Raw genomic sequence first — 25,113 nt, forward strand, 5'->3', positions numbered from 1 at the left:
TAATTAACACCTAGGCACTTCGCAGCCAGTGGGAGTGGATTGAACCATTTAGCCCGTCGGGCTGGTGTTCTGCTGTTAGCAATCTCAAAGCCCAGCCTGACACAACAGTTCTGCTATTCGGCATCTTGTCAGGCATCGCGTGGCTTGTGATGAACTAGAGGAATGAATTTATCACCGTTTCTTCTGCCTTTTCAGTTGGTGCAGTCTGTTGAAATTAATGCACGCCCATCCCTGTGATGGAATAAGTAAGAGAGACGTTTGAGAGAAGGCTCCAAGAATATTCGAGCTATTCGTTTGAACTTTGTTCATCGTTTATTTCGTGTTTTGGAGTCGCGCCAAGCCCTATTTCCCTGATCTTTTGACACCTCCGATGAAAGCCCCTTTGATTATCCGTTAGATAATTAGTTCTTTGTCGAAGGTGTTCGGGGTTCTGTAGTTTGAGGTGGCGGCGTGCAGCCGCCTTGAAGTCTTTGACTGCTCCCTCGTTGATGTTTGTCTGCTTTGTACTGAACTTTTGTTGCTGACAAACAGCCCCTTGACGGGGGACGGGTTAGCGAAGCGCTCGCGTCAGGATGGAACGCTTTTTGAACATGATGAAACAAGTGAAGAGAACGAGGAGGAGGAAAAGCAAGAAGTATAGGCCGGAGGAGGATTACCACGAGGGTTATGAAGATGTTTATTATTATGCTTCTGAACAACTGCACAGTGAGTATGACACCACTAACGACTTTATCATTTCCTGCCAGAGGCGTAAACACCCCCAGTGCCCGGTGTTACTTTATACAATCTATGAATGGAAGCTATCTTACGTATTTATATTTATTGTTTTTTTAAATTATCGTGTTCTTTATCTTATTGTGTTGTTTTGTGCTCCATTGGATCCGGAGTAACAATTACTCTGCGTACTGGAAATGTCATTAAACAAAACTGAATCTTAATGCGGTTCGTTTCAGCTAAATCTGTGAAATGATTCTCAACAAGCTGATGACAGCGTAATGACACATGGGTAAACAAACTATGCATACGAGACTTTCCTCCCGGTATTTGCCAACAGCCTCAGGCGGGCGGGCGTTAATGTCTCCGAGAGAAAGCAATCCAGTTGGATGTGTGCTGTCTCTTCGCCTTGACTGACATGCGTTCTTGCTGTGTGTGTGTGTGTGTGTGCTGCCCAGGGACTTCTCCATGCGGAGCGTCAGTTGACAAGTGGTTTGACGTGCGAATTGATTTGAATAATTTGCACAGCTAAACGGGCAGTAATGTCCAGTGCACACTCCGGGCTGGGAATCAATTATTCAGCGTGTTTTCTGAGAGCTCTGCCTGTGATCTTTCCCTATTCTCAGCGGGCAGAAATGCCCGAGGTTACCACTCAGGGAAAAGTGCATGTGGCGTGGACGACTTCGCGCATCCAGTTGATTTATCTTCTTAACGCATTTAGCTAATGCAAAAGCTTTTGATATCAATTATAATCAAACGTCGTTTAAAGTGAGCTGTTTTAATCTCTCCCAAGTTCCTCTGAGGTATATGTGCTGTTGGCATTGACTCGGGTTGAAATGCGGTTTCTAAATCTTCTCCAGACATAAGTATACATTCAGCAGTCACTTCATAAGGCACACTAGTATATCTGCTCATTAATGCAAATATCTAATCAGCCAATCAGGTGGCAGCAACTCAATGCATAAAATCTTATAGACATGGTCAAGATGGTCAGTTTGAGACCAAAGAGTAGAGAAAGAGTGAATCTCAGAACTGTATACTGCATACGTACTTTAATAATAAATGTACTTTGAATAGGGAAGAAATGTGATCTAAGTGACTTTGACCATGGAATGATTGTTGAAGCCAGACAGGGTTGTCTGAGTATCTCGGAGACAGCTGATCTCCTGAGATCTTCGTGCACAGGTCTCTGGAGTTTACAGAGAATGGTGCGAAATTTTTTTAAAAAACAGCCTGTGAGCAGCATTCCTGTGGGCGAAAATGTCTTGTAGATGAGAGAGGTCAGAGGAGAATGGCCAGATTGGTCCAAGCTAACAGCAAGGTGACAGCAACTCAAATAACCACGAGTTACAACAGTGATGTGCAGAAGAGCATCTCTGAAGCCAACTTTGAAATGGATGGACGACAGCAGCAGAAGATGACCAACACACACATTAAAGTGTTGATTTCATTGGGTACAGGGAGGTACTTCATGAGGTAACCACCGAGTGTATTCATCATGATGTTATCACCAGGCTGATTATGGGACAAATGCAGCCAAGTGCCCTTTATTTGGGCTCAGTATCAAAAATTAACTATGCAGGATGAATAACCAGGGTAGGACCTTTTGATAATTTTTTTCCCCATGCCTCTGGTTCAGGGCTTTGCCTGTCAATATGGTACGGGCAGTGAGGCTGTAGTAACAGAGTTTAGCCTGAGGGATTTTTGGTTTGTCCTGAGATGTAAAATTAATGTAGACAGGAGTAAACTTTTACTTTACCTTTTAGATGTCAAAGGAATTAGCTTTTCTGGTTTTCCTTTGATTGCAACTCTATATTTAAACAAGCCCTTACCTGTCCTAATACAAACTTGCATTTTCCAATTGAGATTCAAATGCAGGTTTAACAAAGGAAGCTATGTATTCTCAGTGAAATGTTTTAAGTCTTATAACAAAATGGGGCTTTTTTTTGTACTGTTTTCATTTATATGTTGACTATTTGTTGGACAAAGTGTCTTTAACCCAAGTAAGAATATCTTACTTTCAGGGTTAAGGTCACAATCTACTTTTTAATAGTTGCTCTAAGTAAAAAATAATAGTCCCTCAAAGCCTTCAAGCGTGGTCTGATAGAGCAAGTATGTTCACAGGCCAGATAGTGTTTTCCACCCCCCCCCTGAAATATAGTCCTTTTTCCCAGGTAGCTAACTTGATAGATTTGAGTGACTGACATTGGATGGTTTTGCGTGGAAATCTATCTGTGACTGTTATTTGTGGTAGTCTTTTGAAATCTAAACACTTTGTGTAAGCAGGTATCAAAACCCCCTCCTCTCTGCCTTGTTTATTTCCTCTCTCTTTGTCATCAGGCAAGCATTGCTTTCTGGAGGAATGTTGTAGATTAATTTTCATTGAGTTTTGTCATGGGATTTTGTGGTTTGGAGGAACTTTCCATTGTGCCTTTACTTCTCAATGCTACTGCTTTTAATAAGCACTGAAGTCAGTTTATAGTGAGTCCTCTCAATGCCAGAGTTCTGAGCAGGGCAAGATGTAAATTGCGTATGGACTGCCATTGTTCCATGTAGAACAAGACACTGTCCTCTTGAAGATGCCATGCAGAGGAAGTTTTTGTGACTATTGTTCGGAGTCTTTTCTCAGTCACCTGTGAAGTGCTTTTGAAATGGTTGAAAGCTTCCAAGTTTAAGTGCTTTCATATAACATGTACTCCAGTCCTTCTTCTGGCTTTATATCTGGGAACTCGGCTAACTTACCTAGTTTTAATGATCTAGCCTTTGTTTAAAGGTTCACTTGATGAATTCTGATACTTTTGCTGTAATGCTGCTAAACAAATGTTCCTTTTCCTAAAGTAACTACCAATGTATCAGATTTCTGGGATGATTTACCAATTAGTAGACTTTTTTAAAGGAACTAAATTTGGGGAGGTATTGTGACCCATCTGAAGGCAATATTTGATTTTCTTATTAGGTTGTATTGTAGCTTGTACTTGGTTTTAATACGTAGCATAGTTTGCTTATTAGCCTGCTCTTTATTTCCGCGGTGCAAGATACAAAAAGAATTATAGTCCTGGCCCAGTGTTACAGATGCATTAGTTTCTGACACCTGCTTTTCTAGAAGTGAATTGGAAGACCTGAACAGTGAAAAGAAAGCAAAGTTTATCATGAGTCCTGATGAAGGGTCTCGGCCCTGAACGTTGACTCTTTATTCCCTTTCATAGATGCTGCCTGACCTGCTGCGTTTCTCCAGAATTTTGTGTGCAACTCTGGATTTCCAGCATCTGCAGGATCTCATGTTTGATGTTTATCATAGTTTGCTCTGTTGCAAAAATGACAAATCTTATTCAGTGATAGCCAGACAGGTAAATAGGTGCTTGATGCGATGTGCTGGCAAGAATTTGAATTGTCTAGACATCATCATCAAAGAGCTGTATTTACTGATAGTTTAACGCCACATTGCATCAAAGCTTTATTGAGATAACTCGAAGATACATTCAAGAGATTGGAGGCAATTGAGTTTAATCTATCAGGGAACAACGTCATGGTGATTACCTGCATAAATTTTCAATGTTCACTTGCAGAATAGCTTAAACTCTTCTTATTAGTTTACATTATTGAAATTGACAGGACCACTTTATCAACACAGTAAAATGAACCAGAATATATAAAATCACAAGATTATAGATTCTGTACTAAAGTTCACCCACAATCACCGGTTTTTACTTTACAGTGATTTGCTATAAGTACAAACTGAGTTCTGGGTATCTCCAATACCCCTTGTTTTGGAACTCTAGAAACCAATCAAAAGAAAAGCACAGTTGCCAGTGTATCTGTCTACTTTTTTTTTCTTTCTTTTTAGTGATGTGCTCACATATAAAGTGGTGGTGTAATGATATGTGCTACTCACATACTTCTTGCATATAACCCATAATTAATTATATAGGCAAATAATATACTTACAATATTGCTCAAATATTACTAAAATATTAAATACACTACACCTCTATCTTGAACAAATTGTTGCTTTTTAAATTTTTGCCCTTTTTCTTAGGACTCTTGTTTCTAATGTTAAAATGGTTCTCTACCCCTTCCTCTGTACAGATAGGTCCTAATCCATTTATTAAAGACATTGAGAATTTCTGGGAGAGTATTGATAATCTATCACTTTTCATCTTGACCTGTTGCCACATCTGTCTTTTTAAATCTATGATTAGATCATAAGATTATTAATTAATAATACTTAAAATTACAAGCAAAGACGCAAATTAAATCTATTCTGAAGAAAACTTAAGCCTAGTGAACTTTGTGAGATCTTTGGCCAGGTCCTCCATGGAGGGTAGGACTTCCACAGTGTGTTGTCAAAAAGAGGAGTCCATGTTTCCCTGAACGTGGTGGTGTAAGAAGCTGAGGAGATGAGAAAGGGTTTTGGCATGCTGGCTGTAATCAGTCAGCACATTGAGAAAAGAGGTTGGGATGTTACGTTACAGTTGTTGAGGCTGCATTTGAAATATTCTGTGTGGTGTTGGTCACCCTGCTGTAGGAAAGACACCATTAATCTGAAAAGAATGAAGAGGAGCTGTATGAAGATGTTGCCAGGATTGGTAAGTTGGGAAATTAATCATTGGCGAATAGGAGAATATGAGGGTGATGCTGCAGAGGTGTATAGATAGGGTCAGTTTGCACTATGTTTCCCCAGGATTGGAGAATCAAGAACTAGAAGGCATAAGTTTAAGGTGAGACGGGAGAGATTTACTAGAAACATGAGGGGTAACCTTTCACTCAGAGGCATGTCTTTATATGGCTGTCAGAGGAAGTTGTTGAAGGAGGTACATCATTTCATAGGTACTGGACAGGTAGATGGAAAGGAAGGATTTAGAGGGACAGAGACTAAGTATGGACAAAGGGACTGCTTTACATGGTTGTCATTGTCGGCATGGGCCAGTAGAGCCAAAAGGGCTGTTTCCATCCTGTTCAACTGTATGACTGACTTGGCTTACCTCTGACCTATCCTCCTGCCGGTCAAAGGAGAGGATACAAGATGAATGTAGCCAACATAATGAAGTGGGGGCTGGATGTCAAGTCAAGTCAAGTTTATTGTCATCTAACTGTATACATGCATACAATCAAACAAGACATTTCTCCAGACCAGGGTGGGAAGCACAGTAGTACACATAACACACAATAACTTTGGAAAGTAAGAATTAAATCTACAAATGAATTAAGCATAGATAAAGTAAAGTATATAATTAAATATTAAGGGTACAGTACAAATTATCCAGTGATACTTCGAATGTGATGCGGCAGGGAGTTCAGAAGTCTAATGGCCTGAGTGAAGAAACTGTTTCCCATCCTGGCCGTTCTTGTCTTTACGCATTGGAGTTTCCTACCTGATGGTAGAAAGACAGAGGATGCTGGATAGATGGGTGGGGTCCTAGATAATACTAAGGGCCCTGTGTACACGGCACTCTGATAAATGTACCCGAGGGCTGGTTGTGAGACCCCTATGATCCTCTCGGCCGTTCTCACAGTCCTTTGTAGGATGAAAAGGGCAAGTATTTGCGTAAATAAGAACTAGTGTGGATGTAGTGAAGTGGCATGTCTGGGTTTAATAGTAAAACCCAAACCTGAGCTGATCAGAGTCAACCCAAACCTAAACTGATTCACAGGCAATCTTTTAAAGATATTAATGTCATTAATATTGCTTCATTCACACGATTGCTCGAAAGGTAATTCTACCAAAGTGGATGGTAAATTTGGAAGGCCTTATAGAAAAGGAGTGGAAAATCCAGGACAGGACCCAAGTCTAAATACACATTTACATTACGGCTCATAGATGTACTGTATACCCCTGAAGGGAGCTTTTGTTTTTAATAATTTTGTGCATGAAAAAATAAAGCAGACTTTGAACCACCACTACCTCGGCTGCCCGGGTGGACAGTTGTGCTTGTTTGGCATCATCATAATTCCCGACACTGAATTTATGTGCTCCTGGTCAGCAGTCTTTGTCACGCACTTGCTCATCACGTATATGCACTGATGCAGCCGTTCAGTGGTCAGATTTCCATCAGTGACGATCTTGGCAAACTGATTAATGAATTTAATTGATGCTCCCTGATCAGTAGAGACTTTATCACAACAAATCCTTAACAAATTAATGTTGTGCCTTTTCTTAAATTTCTGCAACCAGCCTACTGAATATTCATAATTACCTTCAATTTCAGTTTATTGTGTTAGGTCTTTGCTTGTTTCGTGATCAGCATATTGTTAAGCAGCAGATGTTCACTCCCCGATGAATCCGCTTCTTCAATACACGATCGAGATCTTCATTATTTTCTTTATGCAGTGTTTTTCTGTTTTTCCTTAACTTCTGTTCAATACTTTCAGGATAGAACTTTTAACAGTTTGGCCTTCTGTTTGTTCAGGTCGCAGATGGCGATCGTTTCACCACCACTCTCCTCGCTAGATGCTTCACACGTACACAGCTGTCGTTTTTCCAGCAACTTGACTTTCTGTGTCATAATTGCTTCCTCTCGTCCTTTTCACTATTACCTATTGGAGTAACTTCAGGCCTTTGAGACCTTTTCAACAGAGCTGAGAATAAGTGTGAAACACATGGTAATTACTGTGAGTAACGCACAAAGGTCTGGCTGCGACAGTTGCTGAAAACAAACTGGCGGCAGCAGGCCCCACTCAGAATATGTGAGGTCACTTGTCAAAACTCGCTGTGGTGCACAGAGACCTGTGCATTACCTGGGAGCCTTCCCAGCACCTTGTGGGATTTTCCATTTGTGGCGTCACGTCAGCGCTCAAAAAGAAATTCCAGTTTTTGGCTTTTGGATTTTTGGATTGAGGGTGTTCAACCTGTATAGCACCAATGACCTGGGTTCATTTCTGCTGATGTCTGTAAAGAATTGTGCGTTCTCCCCGTGACTGCGTTGGTTTCCTCCTGGTGCTCCAGTTCCCTCCCCCATTCCAAAGACGTAAGGGTTACGTGTGTAACTGGCCAGCATGGGTTCATTGGGCTGAAAGGGCCTGTAACTGTGTTGTATCTAAGTGACTATAAAGTTCTGAGCTAGCCGAACGGAAATCCAGATGTATAATTGGGCTATGAACCCAACTTGCCTGACGGGGCCTGGTTAAGGTAGTCTGCCTCTGATGCAGTCTGATTTCTGTGTTTTATGTTCAATTGCATTGTGGGACTTTCTGGAGATGACATTGTAGAATCTAATTAATTATTCTGTAATTGTAAAGGCAAAGCAAAGCTAATAAAACTATGGTTGATCTTGAAATTGCTGTTAAAGAGTTAGTTTTTGACATTCAACGCTAAACTGGCATTACCATTATTATTGCCAGTTATTATTAAATTATGACCATTTCCCACTGCCTCTTGCACACTGACTTTCCTACCATGCCTAACTATGTTTCTTAAGTGTAGACTTGGATTGGCTATTTTGTCATGATCGTATTATTGTCTCTCAATCTGGTCCTTGCTGTAAAATTGGACAATAAAGGAGATTTCTGGTGAGCTTCCTTCTCTCTCATCTCAATTATCGTGATCTTATTTCTGCCCCAGCTGAATTAACTTGAAACTGGCAAGGTCAAGAATCAAATTTCAACTTGTCTTGGTGCTTACTCCTAACTATTCCGTACGAGGCAAGTTACTTTGAAACAGTCACTGATGTAAAGTCAACGTGAATTAATAACTGGAATTGGAGCAAATATGGTTTTTAGTGGCTTGAAGCACTGTCTTCAAAAACACAGCAATGTATCAGGCATGTGACTTAATAAATTGTATTCATTGATTTCTGTGGTATGCTGACCCAGGCAGTTCATTCTAACACATGCAACGCAATTCTGAAATCTGAAATAACATGAAACCAAAAGAAGGAGCAAGATTTCTGCCTGCACTGCAGAGTTCCTCTTCCTCCATTGACTGGGAATAAAAAAAGCTGGGTTCTCCACTGGTAAATGCCATTTGTGTAATTGAGTTCCACTGCAGAGTAAGGGCTCAAAACCACTTAATTCACTGAGCGGAACAAATGGATCTGTCCCACGGGAACAGCTATCAAAAGCTTGTCAATTTCTAATATATTATGCATGCCCCCCCTGAGTATTCTCTCAGAGAAATTACCCAGGTTATTTCTGCAGTTGCCATCTGCAGAGAGCTAGGCAATCACTGGACCAGAATGCCCTTAATTCCTGTTCCTGAATGTAGTAAATATTTATTTATTTATTGAGGGAGCCCCACGGAACAGGCCTTCCTCCCCATTGAGCTGTGCCACCTCGCAGTCTCCCGATTTAACCCTAGCCTAATCACGGGGCAATTTACAATGACCAGTTAACCTACCAACTGGCAGTATATCTTTGGAATGTGGGGAGGAAATCGGAGCAAGCTCACGCGGCCATGTGGAGGACGTACAGACAGTGGCAGGAATTGAACTCAGGTCACCTGTACTGCAAAGCGTTGTGCTAACCACTATGCTACCATGCTGCCCAGTATGTGTACAAAAGGCTTAGGCACCAAAGCTATATCTGTATTCAAACACTGTTCCATATTTTTCCCCCTTCATTGTCCTCTGATTCTGTCTCTCCCCTTTCTTATCTCACCCCTTGCTGTGCTTTCACTGCACTTTCCAATCTTCCCCTTAAAGTTGAAGTCTGTCCTGAGCCTTATATGCTCATCAGGCCGGTGCTTATGCCGGTTTCCGTGGCGTGAAGCGACTGAGGGTACGAGACTGCCCCTCCAGATAGGACGCCAGTCTATCGCGAGGTTAACCCCCAGCAGTTTGCCGGTACCCATTTTCAGCTGGGTGGACTGGAGCAATGTGTGGTTAAGTGCCTTGCTCAAGGACACAACACGCTGCCTTGGCTGGGGCTCGAATTCACGACCTTCAGATCGCTAGTCCAGCGCCTTAACCACTTGGCCACGCGCCACACAATCTTCCCCTATCTGATCCTAAAACAATCAATCCTTCGGCTTCAGACCACAATGACTGGTGGCTGTGAATTCCAAGTCTCTTCATGGTGTTGTTCTCTTCTGCTGCCTCAGCCATCCCCTCCTGGTCACCTACCAACAGGAAGGATATCAATAACATTCAAGGAGTACAAGGATGTTGCCAGGGCTTGAAGACCTGAGTCATAATGAAAGGTTGAATAGGCTAGGACATTGTTTCCTGGAGCGTAGGAGATTTGATAGAGGTAGGCAAAATTATGAGTGGATTAGGTAGGGTAGATGCAAATAGGTTTTTTTCCACTGAGGCTGGGTGAAACTAGAACTGGGGGTCATGGGTTAAGGGTGAAAGGTAAAATGTTTAAAGGGAACTTGAGGGGGAACTTCTTCACTTAGAGGGTGGTGTGAATGTGGAACAAGTTGCCAGAGGAAATGACAGTTGTGGATTTAATTTGAACATTTGAGAGAAGTTTGGATCAGTACATGGATGGGAGGGGTATGGAGGGCTACGGTCCAAGAACAGGTGCATGAGACTCGGCAGAATAATAGTTCAGCATAGGTCGAAGGGTCTGTTTATGGGCAGTAGTGCTCAATGACTCCATTCCTATATCTTCAGTCAGGTGTCCTCATTCCACTCTGTGAACCTTTTGTTCCATCTTCGCAAATCCCATTTGAACTAGATCCCCCACTCTCGTCTAATCTTTCTCTAGATCTAATAGCTGGTATGGCAGAAAACTTCTCAACTTTTCCACTGCCTTTCCTCACTCTAACCTAGTCTCCTCTGTTCTAGTATCACATCATCACTGACAACCAAACCCAGCATTGTCTTCAGATGAGGTGAATACGGTTGTGGTTTGATGAACTGATCTGTACCTCAGAGATGCTGAATGTCAGCTTACAGACAAGTCCTCTTATCTCCCACTGGGTCATTGCCTCACGGATGAACATCAGGCTACTTATCTTAGACTTTTCACTCATCTGATTTCTGTAGAATTTCTTCCCTCCACATCCTCTGGCCTAACGATCCTCCAACCTGCACATTCTCCTTCTGCTAACAGCGGGGTTAACCTACTGTTTCAGTCTGCTTTTGTCCCATGGGATATAGTCTGTTCTTTTCCTCCCTTCCCAGTTGTATCTTTGTCAACTCTGAGGCACTCCACCAGTGCGCTGGATTTCCTAGTCCCTCGGCTTCATCCTCACCACAGCACATTATCCCTCTACACCTCCATCCCTTTTCGAGAAGGCCAAAGACCCTTTCATCTCTTCCCCGACCAGTTCCCCTTCACTGCCATCTCCAAACCTGACTGAACTTGTTCCTCTATTGAAGACAATTCTCCTTCAACACAACTCACATTCTCCAGTTAAAAGGTGCACAACGTGAGAAGTTCCTTAATTCAATCTTCCTCAAGCCCATCCATGTCTGCCATCTCTCTAGAATGACAGTGAGTGCACTGATGCTATACCCAGCACAGAGAAAATTCAAAGTTTCTTTGCAGGCAATTTCCTTCACACGCAACACGAGTGAATCTGCAGATGCTGGAAATAAATAAAAAACACAAAATGCTGGCAGAACTCAGCAGGCCAGACAGCATCTATGGGAGGAGGTAATAATGACGTTTCAGGCCGAAACCCTTCATCAGGAGTGAAGTAACATGGGATGGTCGAGGGGGGATAAGAAGTGGGGGGAGGGATAAAGTAGAGAGCTGGGAAGTGATAGGCTGGAGGGAAATGGGCTGGGGGCAGGTGGAGAATTATGGGAAATAAAAGAGAAAGAAAGGTAGGGCTGGGGGGAGAGATTATAGTGAGGGGGGAAAAAGAGAGAGAACTAGACTAAAATAATAGATAGGGATGGGGGTAAGGGTGGGGGGCAGGGGTATCAACGGTCAGTGAGTTGGATGTTCATGCCAGCAGGAAGGAGGCTACCTAGGCGGGAGATAAGGTATTGCTCCATCGACCTGCGTGTGGCCTCATCTTGACGGTAGAGGAGGCCATGGACAGACATGTCGGAGTGGGAGTGGAATTTCCTTCACACTCTCACTTTCATATGGTTGTAATCTGACTCCTCCCTCCCTTCCTTCACATTCTTATTTCCATCTCTACAATCAATATTCAAAATAAGCCTACAGATTCTCACCCTTGCTTTACTACTAGTTCACACTGCATCTTGTAAGGACTCCTTTCATATTTCAGAATCAGGTTTATTATCACAGGCATGTGTCCTCACTTGCTCCTGTCTCTTGAGGTAATCCCAGACAGCCTCAAGTGTTGAGATCAGGGCTCTGTGCAGGCCATACCATCTGTTGTGTAGCTCCTTGTTCTTCTTCTTCTTCTTGCTGAAGATAGTTCTTTATGACCTTAGCCGTGTGTTTGGTGTCATTGTCCTGCTGTAGAATGAAGTTGGGACCGATCAGACACCTCCCTGATGGTACTGTGTGATGGTTGAAAAACTGCTTGTAATTCTCAGCACTGAGGATTCCATTAGTTCTGACCAGATCGCGAACTCCATTTGCAGAAACCTGTAGGGAACCTCTGCCCTGCTTCACTGTTTGTTGCAGTCAATCATCCATCTCCAGTTCTTCTGCACATGAACTGCCTCCTGTTTGAGTCAAAGATTTCAAATTTTGACTTGTCAGCCCAGAGCACTTGCTGCCATTGTTCAGCATCCCGGTCCTTGTGTTTTTCTGTGTGGGAGAGTCTCTTGGCTTTGTTTCCACTTTGGAGGAATGGCTTTTTGGCAGCAGCTCTTCCGTGGAAGGCTTCTTTGGCCTGTGGAGGAGTGTACTTGGGTTCCAGTGGATTCTGAGAGTTCAGAGCAGATAACAGTGCTGGACTACTTCTGATTTGGAAAGTTTGATGTATCACTCATCTGCTGCATGCAGTTTCTGTGGCTGACTGCTGCACCTCAACCTTTCCTGTTTCTTTGTGCTTCTTCAGAAGAGCTTAGACAACACATCTAGAATCTTCTGTCTGCCGCGCTGTTTCTGCTTGGGACGGACCTTGCTGATGCAGGATGACCACCTTGTGTCTTGTTGCTCTGCTTGCTCTTGCCATGGTGTAAGGACCGGTGACTTGAAGGTTAAATTGTCTCATTTGACACACCCTCACCTTGTAGTTTGATACCTTCTGCACCCGTTTCTGTTTTAGTTAATCAGTTTAGTTCATTCAACTCATTATGTCATTGATTATTACCATCCTGTTTGTTATCTTTGCTTAATCATACACTGGGCTATATACATAAAGTAATCAAGTTTGTATTTAAAAAGTGGTTATTACTTAATATGTTTAACAAAATACAAAAAAAATCTCTAACATAATTTTTGGAAAATTAATGTTTGGAAATCTAAAATTTGTTATTTTCTACTGACACACTAATGCGGAAGACAGAAAAACATATATTAAAAAATCTAAGGTGCTTAAGACTTTAGTACAGTATTATATGTAGGCATATGATGCAGGTTCTATGTTTGGTAAAGTGTGTTAGAGTAATCATGAATTTTTCTGAATACTTAAACTGTTAAATGATTTGTTAAACTTGCAAAAACATTTACATCGCTAACATTTAAAAAAAACTTAAATTTTAAATGCTGATTATCCATCCTTATCCTGACCCGTCATAACTTGGATGGTCATAAGCTGAAAGCAATAAATTATATTTCTATAATGAATAGAATAAATTTAATATTTGTAATGGAAGAAATGTAGTGACATTTATCAGACTGTTTCCTGGCACAGTGATGCCTCCTCTGAGGAGAGACAACACAGGCTGGGCCTAAACTCGAATCTGGAAGAATGAGAGGTGATCTCACAGGTACAAAAGAATGTGCTCACACTTTTGACAGGGCAAAAGCAACAAAACTGTTTTCCCTGCCTGGTTGTCGTGATCCATGTGTCACTTGAAATAAAGATCAGTCCCTTACAGGGATTCCCAATCTGGGGCCCACAGCCCCTTTGGTTAATGGTAGGGGTCCATTGCGGAAAAGAGTAAACAGTCGATATTTTGGGCCAAGACTCTTCAGCAGTCCTGATGAAGGTCTTGGCTTTTCCATTGATGCTGCCTGGCCTTCTGAGTTCCTCCAGCATTTTGTGTGTGTTACCTGTAATGATAGTTTCAATGAATTATGGACCTGTACTCACAGATCCCTTTGTTCTACCACACTCCTCAGTGTCCAACCGTTCATCGTGCGTGTCCTACCATGGTTTGTCCTCCCAGAGCGCAACATCTCATTCTTGCTTCAAACTTCATCAGTCATTTTCAGCCCAGTTTTTCCAGGAAGGCTATCAAAACTTGCAGTAGGATCTGGACCAGCCGGACAGATGGGCTGATGAAATGGTAGATGGAATTTAATGTTAAAGCTATGTCCCAATCCTAGTATCAACCACAAATTTGCCACATTAATCATTAATGTAGATGACAAACACTACAGACCCAGCACCGACCTTTGTTTTGCACTACATGAAACAGGCCTTCAGTCAGAGAGACAGAATAGCCTGACAGAATATATAAATTGACCACTGTTTAGCCAAAGGCATTTAATTTGCCCTCCAGGCTATAAACTTTATCTTCAGTTTAATTGCAGAGTCAGTTTACTTCATACCATTGCTATTTTTACCAAAAAATAGCGATTTCATATGTCACACGACATTAATTAGTATATTTAAATTATCTGTACAGGCAGTGCTCTTGTTACTTGGCATTTTGAAAATAATTATATTGTACCAATCTGAGGCCTTGTTCTAGCTGCTACCAATTGTTCTTTGCAGTTTCTTTTTCCTTCATGAATTATTTTCCCCCTTCTGTTTTTGTAATTCCATTTGGGAGTAGGCTGGGTGAGATGGGCAGTGGGATTTGGGGTATCCTCTTGTAATAGTTGCGCCTTGAATGGGTAAAAATCGAATGGTTTTGTGAGAAAGTAGAATACAGATTGTATGAAGAACCCAAAATGGAAATACTGTAAAGACACACACACACACTCACACACTCACTCACACACACACACACACACACACACTCACTCACTCACTCACTCACTCACTCACTCACTCACTCTCACACACACTCACTCACTCACTCACTCACTCACTCACACACACACTCACACACTCACTCACTCACTCACTCACTCACTCACTCACACTCACTCACTCACTCACTCACTCACTCACTCACTCACTCACTCACACACTCACACACTCACTCACTCACTCACTCACACACACACACTCACACACTCACACACACACACACACACACACACACACACACACACACACACACACACACACACACACACACACACACACACACACACACACACACACACACACTCACACAATGTGTGTGTTGCTTTGGATTTCCAGCATCTGCAAATTTTCCCATTTTAGAAATATTACAGGTGGTTTTGGAATGATACTATGTTGAAAATACTGAGCAGGTCTTGCAGCATCTATAACTATTGAAAGGTCATTGATCAGAATGCCTTTTTTTTTTCTTTCTTCATTTATGGTCCCTGACACGTTTACAGCATTTTCTTGATGACTGGATTGTGCGCTATTTTGCTGGTTTATGTAGTTTTGAGTTTTAATAAAATCAATCTTAGAATGAAACAGTACGAGGCCTTTTGTTTGCTTTAGCCCTTTGGCAGGATTGTCCATTTAACATCCCCTGCAAATCTTTTAAAAAGACTCCAGATGAGCTTTGAAAATGATTTATTTTGAACATAGCCCTCTGGTGATGTGCAGATCAACCATAAACTTGTGGCTGAGGCAGTGCAGGAAAGCACTGTACATCATCAATAGTTATAAGTTGGAGGATTGGCTATTGACGAAGCCATCTTTCTGAGCCTTATGATTGGAAAGGAATAAAAGAAATTGATAAGGAGAGAAAGCACGCCATGGCAGTCATCATCTACTGCGTGAAGAAACTGATTTATAGCTCAATTTTCAAAAACTGGCCCCTTGTATCAATATCTCAGATCTACCCTGTTATACCTCCTCAAGTTCTTACATATTCTAATAAGATCAACCCTCATTCTTCTTGGCTCCAAAGAATATCGAACGCAGAACAATCCAACACAGTTTGGGATAGATGGCCCACAATGTTGTGCTAATCTATGTAAACCTACTAAATGATCTATCTAACCCATCCTCCTGCACAGTTCAAAACTGTCAGTTTTCTGACATCCATGTGCTGATATAGATCTAACTTCTCTTGTAGTCGTGATAGGACAGCCCTCTCAATCCTGCATTTATTATCAATGTGCTGGAGGAGCTCAGTAGGTCAGGCAGCATCCATGGAGAGGTATAAGCAATTGAAGTTTCAGGCATCATCAAGACATCAAGTACCTGATGAAGATGGTGCAGTTTGTCATCAAAATGGCAGTCGTAATCAATACCTGTACCTGGCTGGAAGCCCGAGAAGTGTTTATTCATCATATCCGCTGGAAGAGCACTCGATCCTTCTTCTGAAGGAACCTGATCACACAATATCACCTTCTTTGGGTTTCTCATAACTTCATACCACACTGCAGGGAATTTTTCTGAGGCTTTTGGAAATTCAATTCTTAAGTGTTAAGCAAGATGTTCACTGATGGGGAAGTATAATCGTAATTTGAATGTTGCTTCATTCACCACCTTTAAGGAAAGGGGTATGAATATACAGAGGAGGCTGCGTATCCAAAATATTCCGTCTGTGTCAATATTAACAGTATTGCAGGTACATTCCCATTTTCAATTGGTCCTCCCTATATCAATCTCCTGTGATGCTTACAATTTTAATAGTGTGCTTGCATAGTGGGACATTTCTTTCCTTCATTTTTCAGCATGCTAAATGCCTGGGGGTACTTCAGGCAGTTGTTGTCGTGAACTGTGTGATTTTATGCAACACTGACCTCCCTAACCTCAGAGATGAGCGTTAGGCTCTTGTACCATGCTTGACAATGCTCTAAGGGGATGGTACGAAAGATGGTGGGGGGGGTGGGGGGTGGAGGAAGTAAAATAGCACAAATAATTAAATTATTTAATTTGTTTTTTAAAATTAATTGGCCATGTTTTTTATTTCATTTGTGTGTCTCACAATATATTTCTTACCATTGTATGCTCAAATGTTAGTTCTTGTGTATTAAGTTTATTTAATTTAGATGTTACATTGCTTTTCAGCCACCTACGGCTGTTTTTATTTTTTGACCGACTCCGCCTCTCCTGGCATCTGGGTAATTTTTCTGCTCGCTCTCCTGCGTCTCCTTGTACCAGTGTTTCTGACCAGTGACTGTTAGGGGCACGGCATAGGAAATTAGCAATTCAAAAGCGTATCTTCTCTTTGTAATGTACGGGACAGTTACAAACAGCCGGAAGCCTTCAGACTTTGTGCTTTGCACGGTCACATGAAGGGATACATAAATATTCTAACAATTACTCCATTACAAATGCAATTGCTTCTGGTAGAAAATGAGCTCTCTAATTTTTTCAAAGAAAAGCTGAAGGGAAGAAAATAGTGGCACGCCTATAGTTATTTAGCATAAGCTCTCTCTGCTTGGTCCAGACTGTTCTCTACTCATTGCCATAAAATCTTAAAGTCAGTTACCTTTTCAAATTATCTTTAGAGCACATTTCCAAGTTTTTATTTTCAAAAGCACCCTGAATATCAGAGGGTGTTTTCGAACTGCGATCCGATCTGTACAATTGAGACGAATATTTACAACATTGAGTGTGTGGTTGGACTGTTATTTAAATGTCATTCTTAACTGTAGGTCCTGTGAGCTGTAATGATATCTTTTTTCCTTTGCTCAATTTTGTTAGATATTTGTAATGTGCAGCCTGAAGAGTTTAGTTCTTCTCCCAGATGGATATCGTTACAATCTTGTTCAAAATCAGGTTGAATACCACTGGCATATGTCGTGTAATTTGTTGTTATGTGACAATGGTACAATGCAATACAGAATAATACTTGCAGTAGGAATTATACTGTATGTATTATATTTAAAAGCTAAATAAGTAGTGCAAAAAAAAGAGGGGAAAAAAAGTAGGTAGTGTTCAGGGGTTCAATGTCCATTTGGAAATTGGATGGCAAAGGGGAAGGAGCTGTTCCTGAATCACTGAGTGTGTGCCTTCATGCTCCTGTACCTCCTCCCTGATGGTAGCATTGAGAAGAGGGCATGTCCTGGGTGGACAAGGTCCTTAATGATGGATGACAACTTTCTGAGGCATCGCTCCTTGAAGATGTCCTGGATAGTGTGGGGACTTGCGCCCATGATGGAGCTGACTGAGTTTACAACTTCCTGCAGCTCATTTCAATCCTGTTCAGTGCTCCCATAGCAGCCAATTAGCATGCTCACCACAGTACAAATGTAGAATTTTGCAAGGGTCTTTAGTGACGTGCCAAATCTCGTCAAACTTCTAATGAAATATAGCTACGACTGTGCCTTCTTTATAAAAGCATCAATATATTGGGCCCATGATGGGTCCTTAGGGATGTTGATACCCAGAAACTTGAAATCACTCACCCTTTCCATTTCTGATCACTCAATGTATTCCTCTGTCTTACCCTTCCTGAAGTCCACAAGCAATTCTTTGGTCTTACTAATTTTGAGTGCAAAGTTGTTGCTGTGACACCATTCAGCCAGCAGATCTATATCACTCCTGTGTATCTTCATGTCACCATCTGAAATTCTGCCAGCAAATGTTGTATCGTCATCAAATTTTGAATGGCATCTGGGCTGTGCCCAGCCTCACCGTCCGACCTGCAAAACTATGGTCTTCCAGTGAGGAAGACGAGGATCCAGTTGCAGAGGGAGGTACAGGGGCCCAGGTTTTGGAGCTTTTTGATCACAACTGCAGGAACAGTTGTGTTTAAACACTGAACTGTAGTCAATAAACAGCAGAGTGACATAAGTGTTAGTATTGTCCAGGTGATCCAAGAGTTAATGAGATTACATCCACTGTCAACCTGTTGTGGCAAAAGGGTCCAGATCCTTGCTTAGATCCTTGTTCATTGTAGCCATAACCAACCTCTCAAAGCATTTCATCACCATGGATGTGAGTGCTGCTGGGCGATAGTTGTTAAGGCAGCTCACTCTGCTCTCTTGGGCTGTTGTAAGATTATTGCCCTTTTAAAGCAGGAGGGAAATTCCGACTGTAGCAATGGAGATTGAAAACGTCTTGGAGCACACTCACCAATTGGTTGGCACAGGTTTCCAGACCCCTACCGGGCACTCTGTCAGGGCCTGTCGAACTGCGAGGGTTCACCCTCTTGAAAGGTGTTCTGACGTCAGCCTCTGAGATAGAGATCACTGGGTCACCAGATGCTACAGGGATCCTGATAGCTGTCATTTTATTTTTCCTTTCAAAGCGAGTATAAAAGGCACTGAACTCATCTGGGAGTGAAGATTCACCGTCATTCATGTTAGGTTTTGCTTTGTAGGAAGTAAACCCTGCTAGAGTTGATGTCCATCCGATTCTGCCTCTAACCTCAATCAGAATTGTTCTTCCGCTCTTGAGCTAGAGATACAGGTAAGTTATACCTAGCCTTGTATAACCCTGGATCAGCAGCCTACGAGTTTCCTGATTCATCCACAGTTTTTGATTTGGACATGTACAGTATGTTCTTGTAGGTACATGCTCATTTATACACACAGGTTTTAATGAAGTCAGTGAAAACTGTGGCATATTCATTCAGACTTGGAGATGAATACTGCCTAGTCCATTGACTCAAAGCACTGTAAGCGCTCGTCTGTCTCCATTGTCCATGCCCAGGTCCTCTCCACTGGTGACGCAGCCTTCAATCTCTGTCTATACTCAGGGAGCAGAAGTACAGCCAGGTGATCAAAGTGTGCTTGTGGGATGATGGCACAGTAAGTGTTCTTGGTGGTGTAACAGTGGTCCAGTGTGTTGGCTCCTCTGGTTCCACAAGTGATAATTATTTAGGTACTTTTTCAAGCTGGCCTGGCTAAAATCCCCCAAGATGATGGGGAAGGCATCGGTGTGGGCTGTTTCATGCCTGTTGATTACATCGCTCAGTTAGACATGGGCCAGAGGAGGAATGTACACTGCTACCAAAATGATGGCTGAAAACTCACGCGGCAGATAAGATAAATGACTCTTGATTGCTAGATGTTCCAGGTCAGGCAAGTAGGACTGGGATAGGCACACTAGCCTTGTTCCCTTATCCTTCTACACTCAGACAATAACTTCACCACTGTGGCCACAAGATTCTCATCACAGCCACCATTTTCATGTGTTCTCAAAACTCAGCTTGACTCATTCCATTTCTTGCAGCCAAACTGCTGTCTGAGTTATTAACATGGGGGGGTGGGGAGGGCAAAGCTCCTGGACTGTGTGGTCATATTTTCTGTCTTATGCATTCTGTTCACTAGATACTCCACAATTTAAAAAACCAGTATCGAGGAAGCAAAAGCGATTAACTTTGGCTGATGTCGCACTTTCCATTCTCTAATCATGAACATGATCTCCACTTGGCAATTCTCCGAAAGTGAGCCATCTTTTGCTTTAAAGACCTGGACGTGATCTCCCGGTCGAAAAACTCATACCAAGTCCACTGGCTTCTTCCAAAAAAATTTCACCCAACTCCAGTGTCGCGATTTTGTTTACTAAAAGTTATCAGTCATGCCTAAACAAAAAACATGTAACTAATCTGTCTCCCTTCATCTACCTTCTAATTAAAGTCATCCTAAACACTACTGCTTTCACCTCCAAGGTCACTAAATGGTAGCATCTGTTTAAATATAGCTGAGATTAAAAATAATTCATTTTCAGTTTTCTCCTTGCCCTGTCTGTTTCTTTCAAAACTCCTCTGGCACTAAAATTCTCTCAAATAGCTACATGTGAGTTCTCGCTTGATCAGCTCTGAAGATTTTTAGTTATAGTCTTCCTCCGCAAAGACTCAAAGCTCTGCAACCTTTTAACCATTTTTCACTTGCTTCATACTGGACAAAGGGAAACTAATTGTTTTTGTATGTGTACAGTCTATTTATAGGAAAGTATTGGCTTTAATCATCCTTCTGTATAGCTGTATGTTGAAAAGAACAGTGGTGTTTTATCAAATTGAGAAACAAAATCAATATTTGGCCAAAATTTAGGTTATACTTGTGCTTAAAACAAAGCTTGCTGCTTGTGAACGTGGACACCAGCAGTTGACCTGTTTCAGAAAGAACCTCCATCAGGATTCAAAGGGAGAGTTTATTCCGGGTGAATTACAACTTCATCCCTTAATAAATTGCATGTGTTTAACTAAAGAACGTGACAAAACGTGCACTCTTTTTAATGACAATATTCTTCTACCATTCAGCATCAGTCACATAAACAGATTCCAGTCTGTATATTTAGAACAGATTGCAGATCACTGACTAACTTGCCAGAGATGGCAAACTGCTAGGAACTTGATACTGGATATCTCCCATTTATACTCTCAGCTTCATTAAAGAGTCTCAACACAAAACGTCAACTATCCCTTCACTCCACAGATGCTGCCTGACCAGCTGACTCCCTCCATCGGCTTGGTTTTTACCCTCCTGGTGGCACCATTAAAAGGGCAACTCAGATAGCAGCATTATCTAGCTGCTAGCAGCTGAGGGCAACTAGCAGCTCAGATAGAAATCATCAAATATTCCTGTTTTAGACTGCTACAGCTGAAATCCACAACTGCAGCCATGGACAATACTGTAAGCAACATTGTTTTAAGGTGTTTAAAAATCTATTACTACCCCTTTAAGATGGTGGAAGGGAGGATGCCGTGCTGGATTAAAAGTTTGTTTAAGAAGAAGAGGGTTCCGTCTTTGACTACTGACTATTCTGCTGGCAGAAGTACCGTCTCTGGAAAACAATATCGAAGACCTCAGAGCAAGATCATTTTACCAGAGGGACACCAAGGACTGTTGTGTTACCTGGCTGATCTGCAGTATGAGATTTATGCCGCACATACCACAAAAAGAAGCATATCCTTGCCTGTGAAGACTTTGCAAAACATCACTTAGGAGATGCTCTAAAGATGTGAAAGAAGATCTTGTGGTTGGATGAGACTAAAGTAGAACTTCTTGGCCTCAACACTAAGCAATACATGTGGCGAAAGTGTAATGGTGTGAATCAGCCAGGTAATGCCATCCCTACTGTAAAGTAGTTGGAGGTAGCATCACGCTCTGAGGATGCTATGCAACAGCAGGGACTGGAAATCTGGTCAGAATTGATGGGAAGATGGATGCTGCTAATTAGAGAGAGATCCTGAATGAAAACCTGTTAGCCTCTGCCAGAAAGCTGAAACTGGGGAGGAAGTTCATCTTTCAGCAGGACAGCAGCCCAAAGCACACGGCCAGAGTGGCTTCAAATGAGGAAGATTGATGTCCTTGAGAGGGCCAGTCAGAGTCCTGATCTTAACCCGATCAAACATCTCTGACAAGAGGTCAAGATTGCTGTCTGCCGCCCCTCCCCAACTAATCTGGCACAGCTTGAGCGATTTTGCAAGAAGGAGTGGGCAAATTTTGCTCCATCACGTTGTGCAAAGCTAAAAGAGACTTAACCCAAAAAGATTACCAGGTCTAACAGCGGCGAGGGGCTTCACTCAACCAAGCACTGAGCAAAATGAACTGCTGACATTTCAGGTTTTGAATTTTTAATTTTTCATGCTTTACACTTTTCCCTGTTTTCTTGGGCTCTGCTGCTTTTTTTTAAAAAAAAGGAGCATGTGATTCAGAAATGGAAATTCTCAGTTAAATTGATTAAAATGCCTGATTGTAAAACTCATTTATGTGAACAAAGGGTTGGGGGCTAAATACTTTTACAAGGTACTGTATGTCAGGTCACATCAGTTTGTTTAGCTGGCTGCAGCATAATTCCAGACTATAGTACTTTGCAAAAGTCTTAGGCACTTATATATAGCTAGGAAGCCTAAGACTTTGCATAGTACTGTAGTAATTTCATGTATTACACTATATCGCTGTTGCTGAAAAAAAAATTCATGACATATGTGAGTGATGATAAATCTGATTCTGATATGGGTCTCTTCTGTGCACTGAGAGTGGGAAGGGGGCAGGGAGAGGGGAGTCATGGTTGGGAAAATGGGAAGGGAGAGGGATGGAGTGGGAAGCACCAGAGAGACATTCTGTAATGATCGACAAGCCAGTTGATTGGAATCAAATGAGCCCGCCAAAGAAAGCGGTGCCTCAGAAAGGCATCCATCATTAAGGACCCCCATTATCTGTGACATGCCCTCTTCTCATTGCTACCATCAGGTAGGAGGTACAGAAGCCTGAAGACACACACTCAGCAATTCAGGAATAGCTTTTTCCACTCTGCCATCTGATTTCTAAATGAACATTGAACCCATGAACACTACCTCACTTTATTATTTCTGTTTTTGTACTACTATTTTTTAATTTAATTGTAATTCATATTTTCTATTTTTATCGTTTATAGCATTGTACTGCTGCCACAAAGTAAACAAGTTTCATGACCTATGCCGGTGATACCAAACCTGATTCTGATTCCACTTGATATCAAAGGGCTGGGTGGGTCTGTACCTGCACAACCACCTTCCCCTGGCATTCCTCCTCTGCCACCTGTCGCGCACCCCTCCTATGGAGCTCTACCCTTGCCTTCCCAACATCTTTTGCTTCCACCAGATTAACAAATTTGCTGTCCGCTCCACGTTGACAAATACAGTACTGCCCAAAAGTCTTAGGCATCCTTGCTCATATATATTAGCCTATGACTTTCGCATAGTACTGTAAATAAATTGCATTTTCAAAGGGGGATGCTATGATTTATTTTGCAGTCAGTTTCGTAAGGATTTAATTGCCATCTATTCCTTTGTCCCCTCACTAATTCCTCACTCCTGGAGCAGGCTGCCTTAATTTATCTGTACCGTGTACTCAGCTTGGAGTACTATGTTGGTGACAGAGGATTCTGTTCCCAACCGAACCATTTCAATGAGGGATAGAGGAGACGGGGAACCGGTGTTGAAATTGCAATCATTCAATCAAAGAGCTCTGAGAACGGTGAGCAAGAAAATGAGCACTTGGAAAGGGCCAGGGGAGTGAGCAAGAAAATTGTGTTACAGTAATTTGCATCGCTCAAATGCAAGTCGTATTGTTCTCCCTCCAATATCTTTTTGAAACACTCACATCAAATTAAAAGTTATTATCCACCAATGGAGCTAAATGACCTGATAATTGTTCTGCTTGGTTGTGATGCCACAAGATATTTTGAAAATGCAACTGTTTTGCAGTGGAGGTGTGAAGAAACAGATTAGCAATACTGACTCGTGTTAGGCTGAGAATTACCCCTTGCAAGCTCCTGTTATGAATAAATGAGCTGGCCTATAATTTCTTTGTTTACTTTTAGAGCCTTTCTTAAATAGCGGAAGAGCAGCATAGTGGTTAGCACAATGTTTTCAATACCAGCAGCCCAGGTTCAATTCCTGTCGCTGCCTGTAAGGAGTTTGTCCGTTCCTCCCGTGACCGTATGGGTTTCCTCCAGATGCTCCGGTTTCCTTCAAAGACATACAGATTGTTAGGTTAATTGGTCATTGTTAGTTGCCCGTGATTAGGCTAGGGTTACATCAGGAGATTCCTGGGTTGTGCAGCTCGAAGGGCTGCAGGGCCTATCTGCATTGTATGACAAAAAAATTTCAAAAAGACATTTTGAAAATGTAACTGTTTTGCAGTGGAAATATGAAGTTACTGACTAGCAATACTGACTTGTGTGGAAGTGTTTGGTAGGCTGAGAATTGCCTCTTGGAAGCTAATGTAATGAGTAAATGAGGAAGAATGAGCATTGATGCAGTAGTTTAAGTGCTCGGAAGGTTCTTCACATTAGTGTTTAGAGAGTGATTTGGGCATCTGCCAACAGTAGAAACCTATTTCCTCTTTTGCTGAAGCATTTAATCATGTCTTTATCTTGTAGACCTGACTGCAAGCCAGGAGACTTGAGTGCACGTGGAAGGAATTTTGTTTGCCTAATACTAGTTCAACAATCTGCTCACCTTAAGCCACTCTTAATCTTAGGTTGGTTGAGATGTTATTTACAACTTCAGTGTATGGTCACACTATCCAAATGATAGATTTTTTTTTTGTGGCTTCTTCTGGGGTAAATAGAACGGAGGCGGATAAATTTTGGTACATGGTTGAACACTGCTGAGGATCAGGAAAAGCAGCCATACCTTCCGATGAAATCATGGCATCGTCTTGAAGCAAACAGGTCTGTCATGTAAAAGTGAGAGGTGTTAGGATGTTTTTGGAATTAAGGCATAAAGCAAAACATTAACTTCAGCCTCCAATCTTCGGATCTGAACACGGAATGTAGATTAGATTTGAATTGCAGCTCTGGACAAAGAGTTCCTAGAGCGGTGAAAACAGCAGTTAATTGAAAAACCACACGATGCAGTGTGTGTGCGAAGAGGGATGTATGAGAATTATATGTAATTCAAAGGAAGCATTGTAAATACAGAATTGTTCTTTGAT

General features: G+C 41.8%; 1 protein-coding gene across 3 annotated transcripts in view; it reads left to right on the plus strand.

The window, feature by feature from the left end:
- Positions 1-370: 370 nt before the first annotated feature.
- Positions 371-25,113, plus strand: part of grip1 (glutamate receptor interacting protein 1) — a 302,489-nt gene continuing 277,746 nt past the window's right edge. The window contains exon 1 of one of the 3 annotated variants that reach the window (XM_073059570.1): positions 371-705. In XM_073059570.1, coding sequence (XP_072915671.1) covers positions 573-705 — 133 coding nt within the window. In that variant the 5' untranslated portion in view covers positions 371-572. The remainder of the gene's footprint in view (positions 706-25,113) is intronic. The other 2 variants (XM_073059571.1, XM_073059575.1) reach the window with 2 other exon arrangements.

Source organism: Hemitrygon akajei, chromosome 10 (genome assembly GCF_048418815.1).
Source record: "Hemitrygon akajei chromosome 10, sHemAka1.3, whole genome shotgun sequence".
NCBI lineage: Eukaryota > Metazoa > Chordata > Chondrichthyes > Myliobatiformes > Dasyatidae > Hemitrygon > Hemitrygon akajei.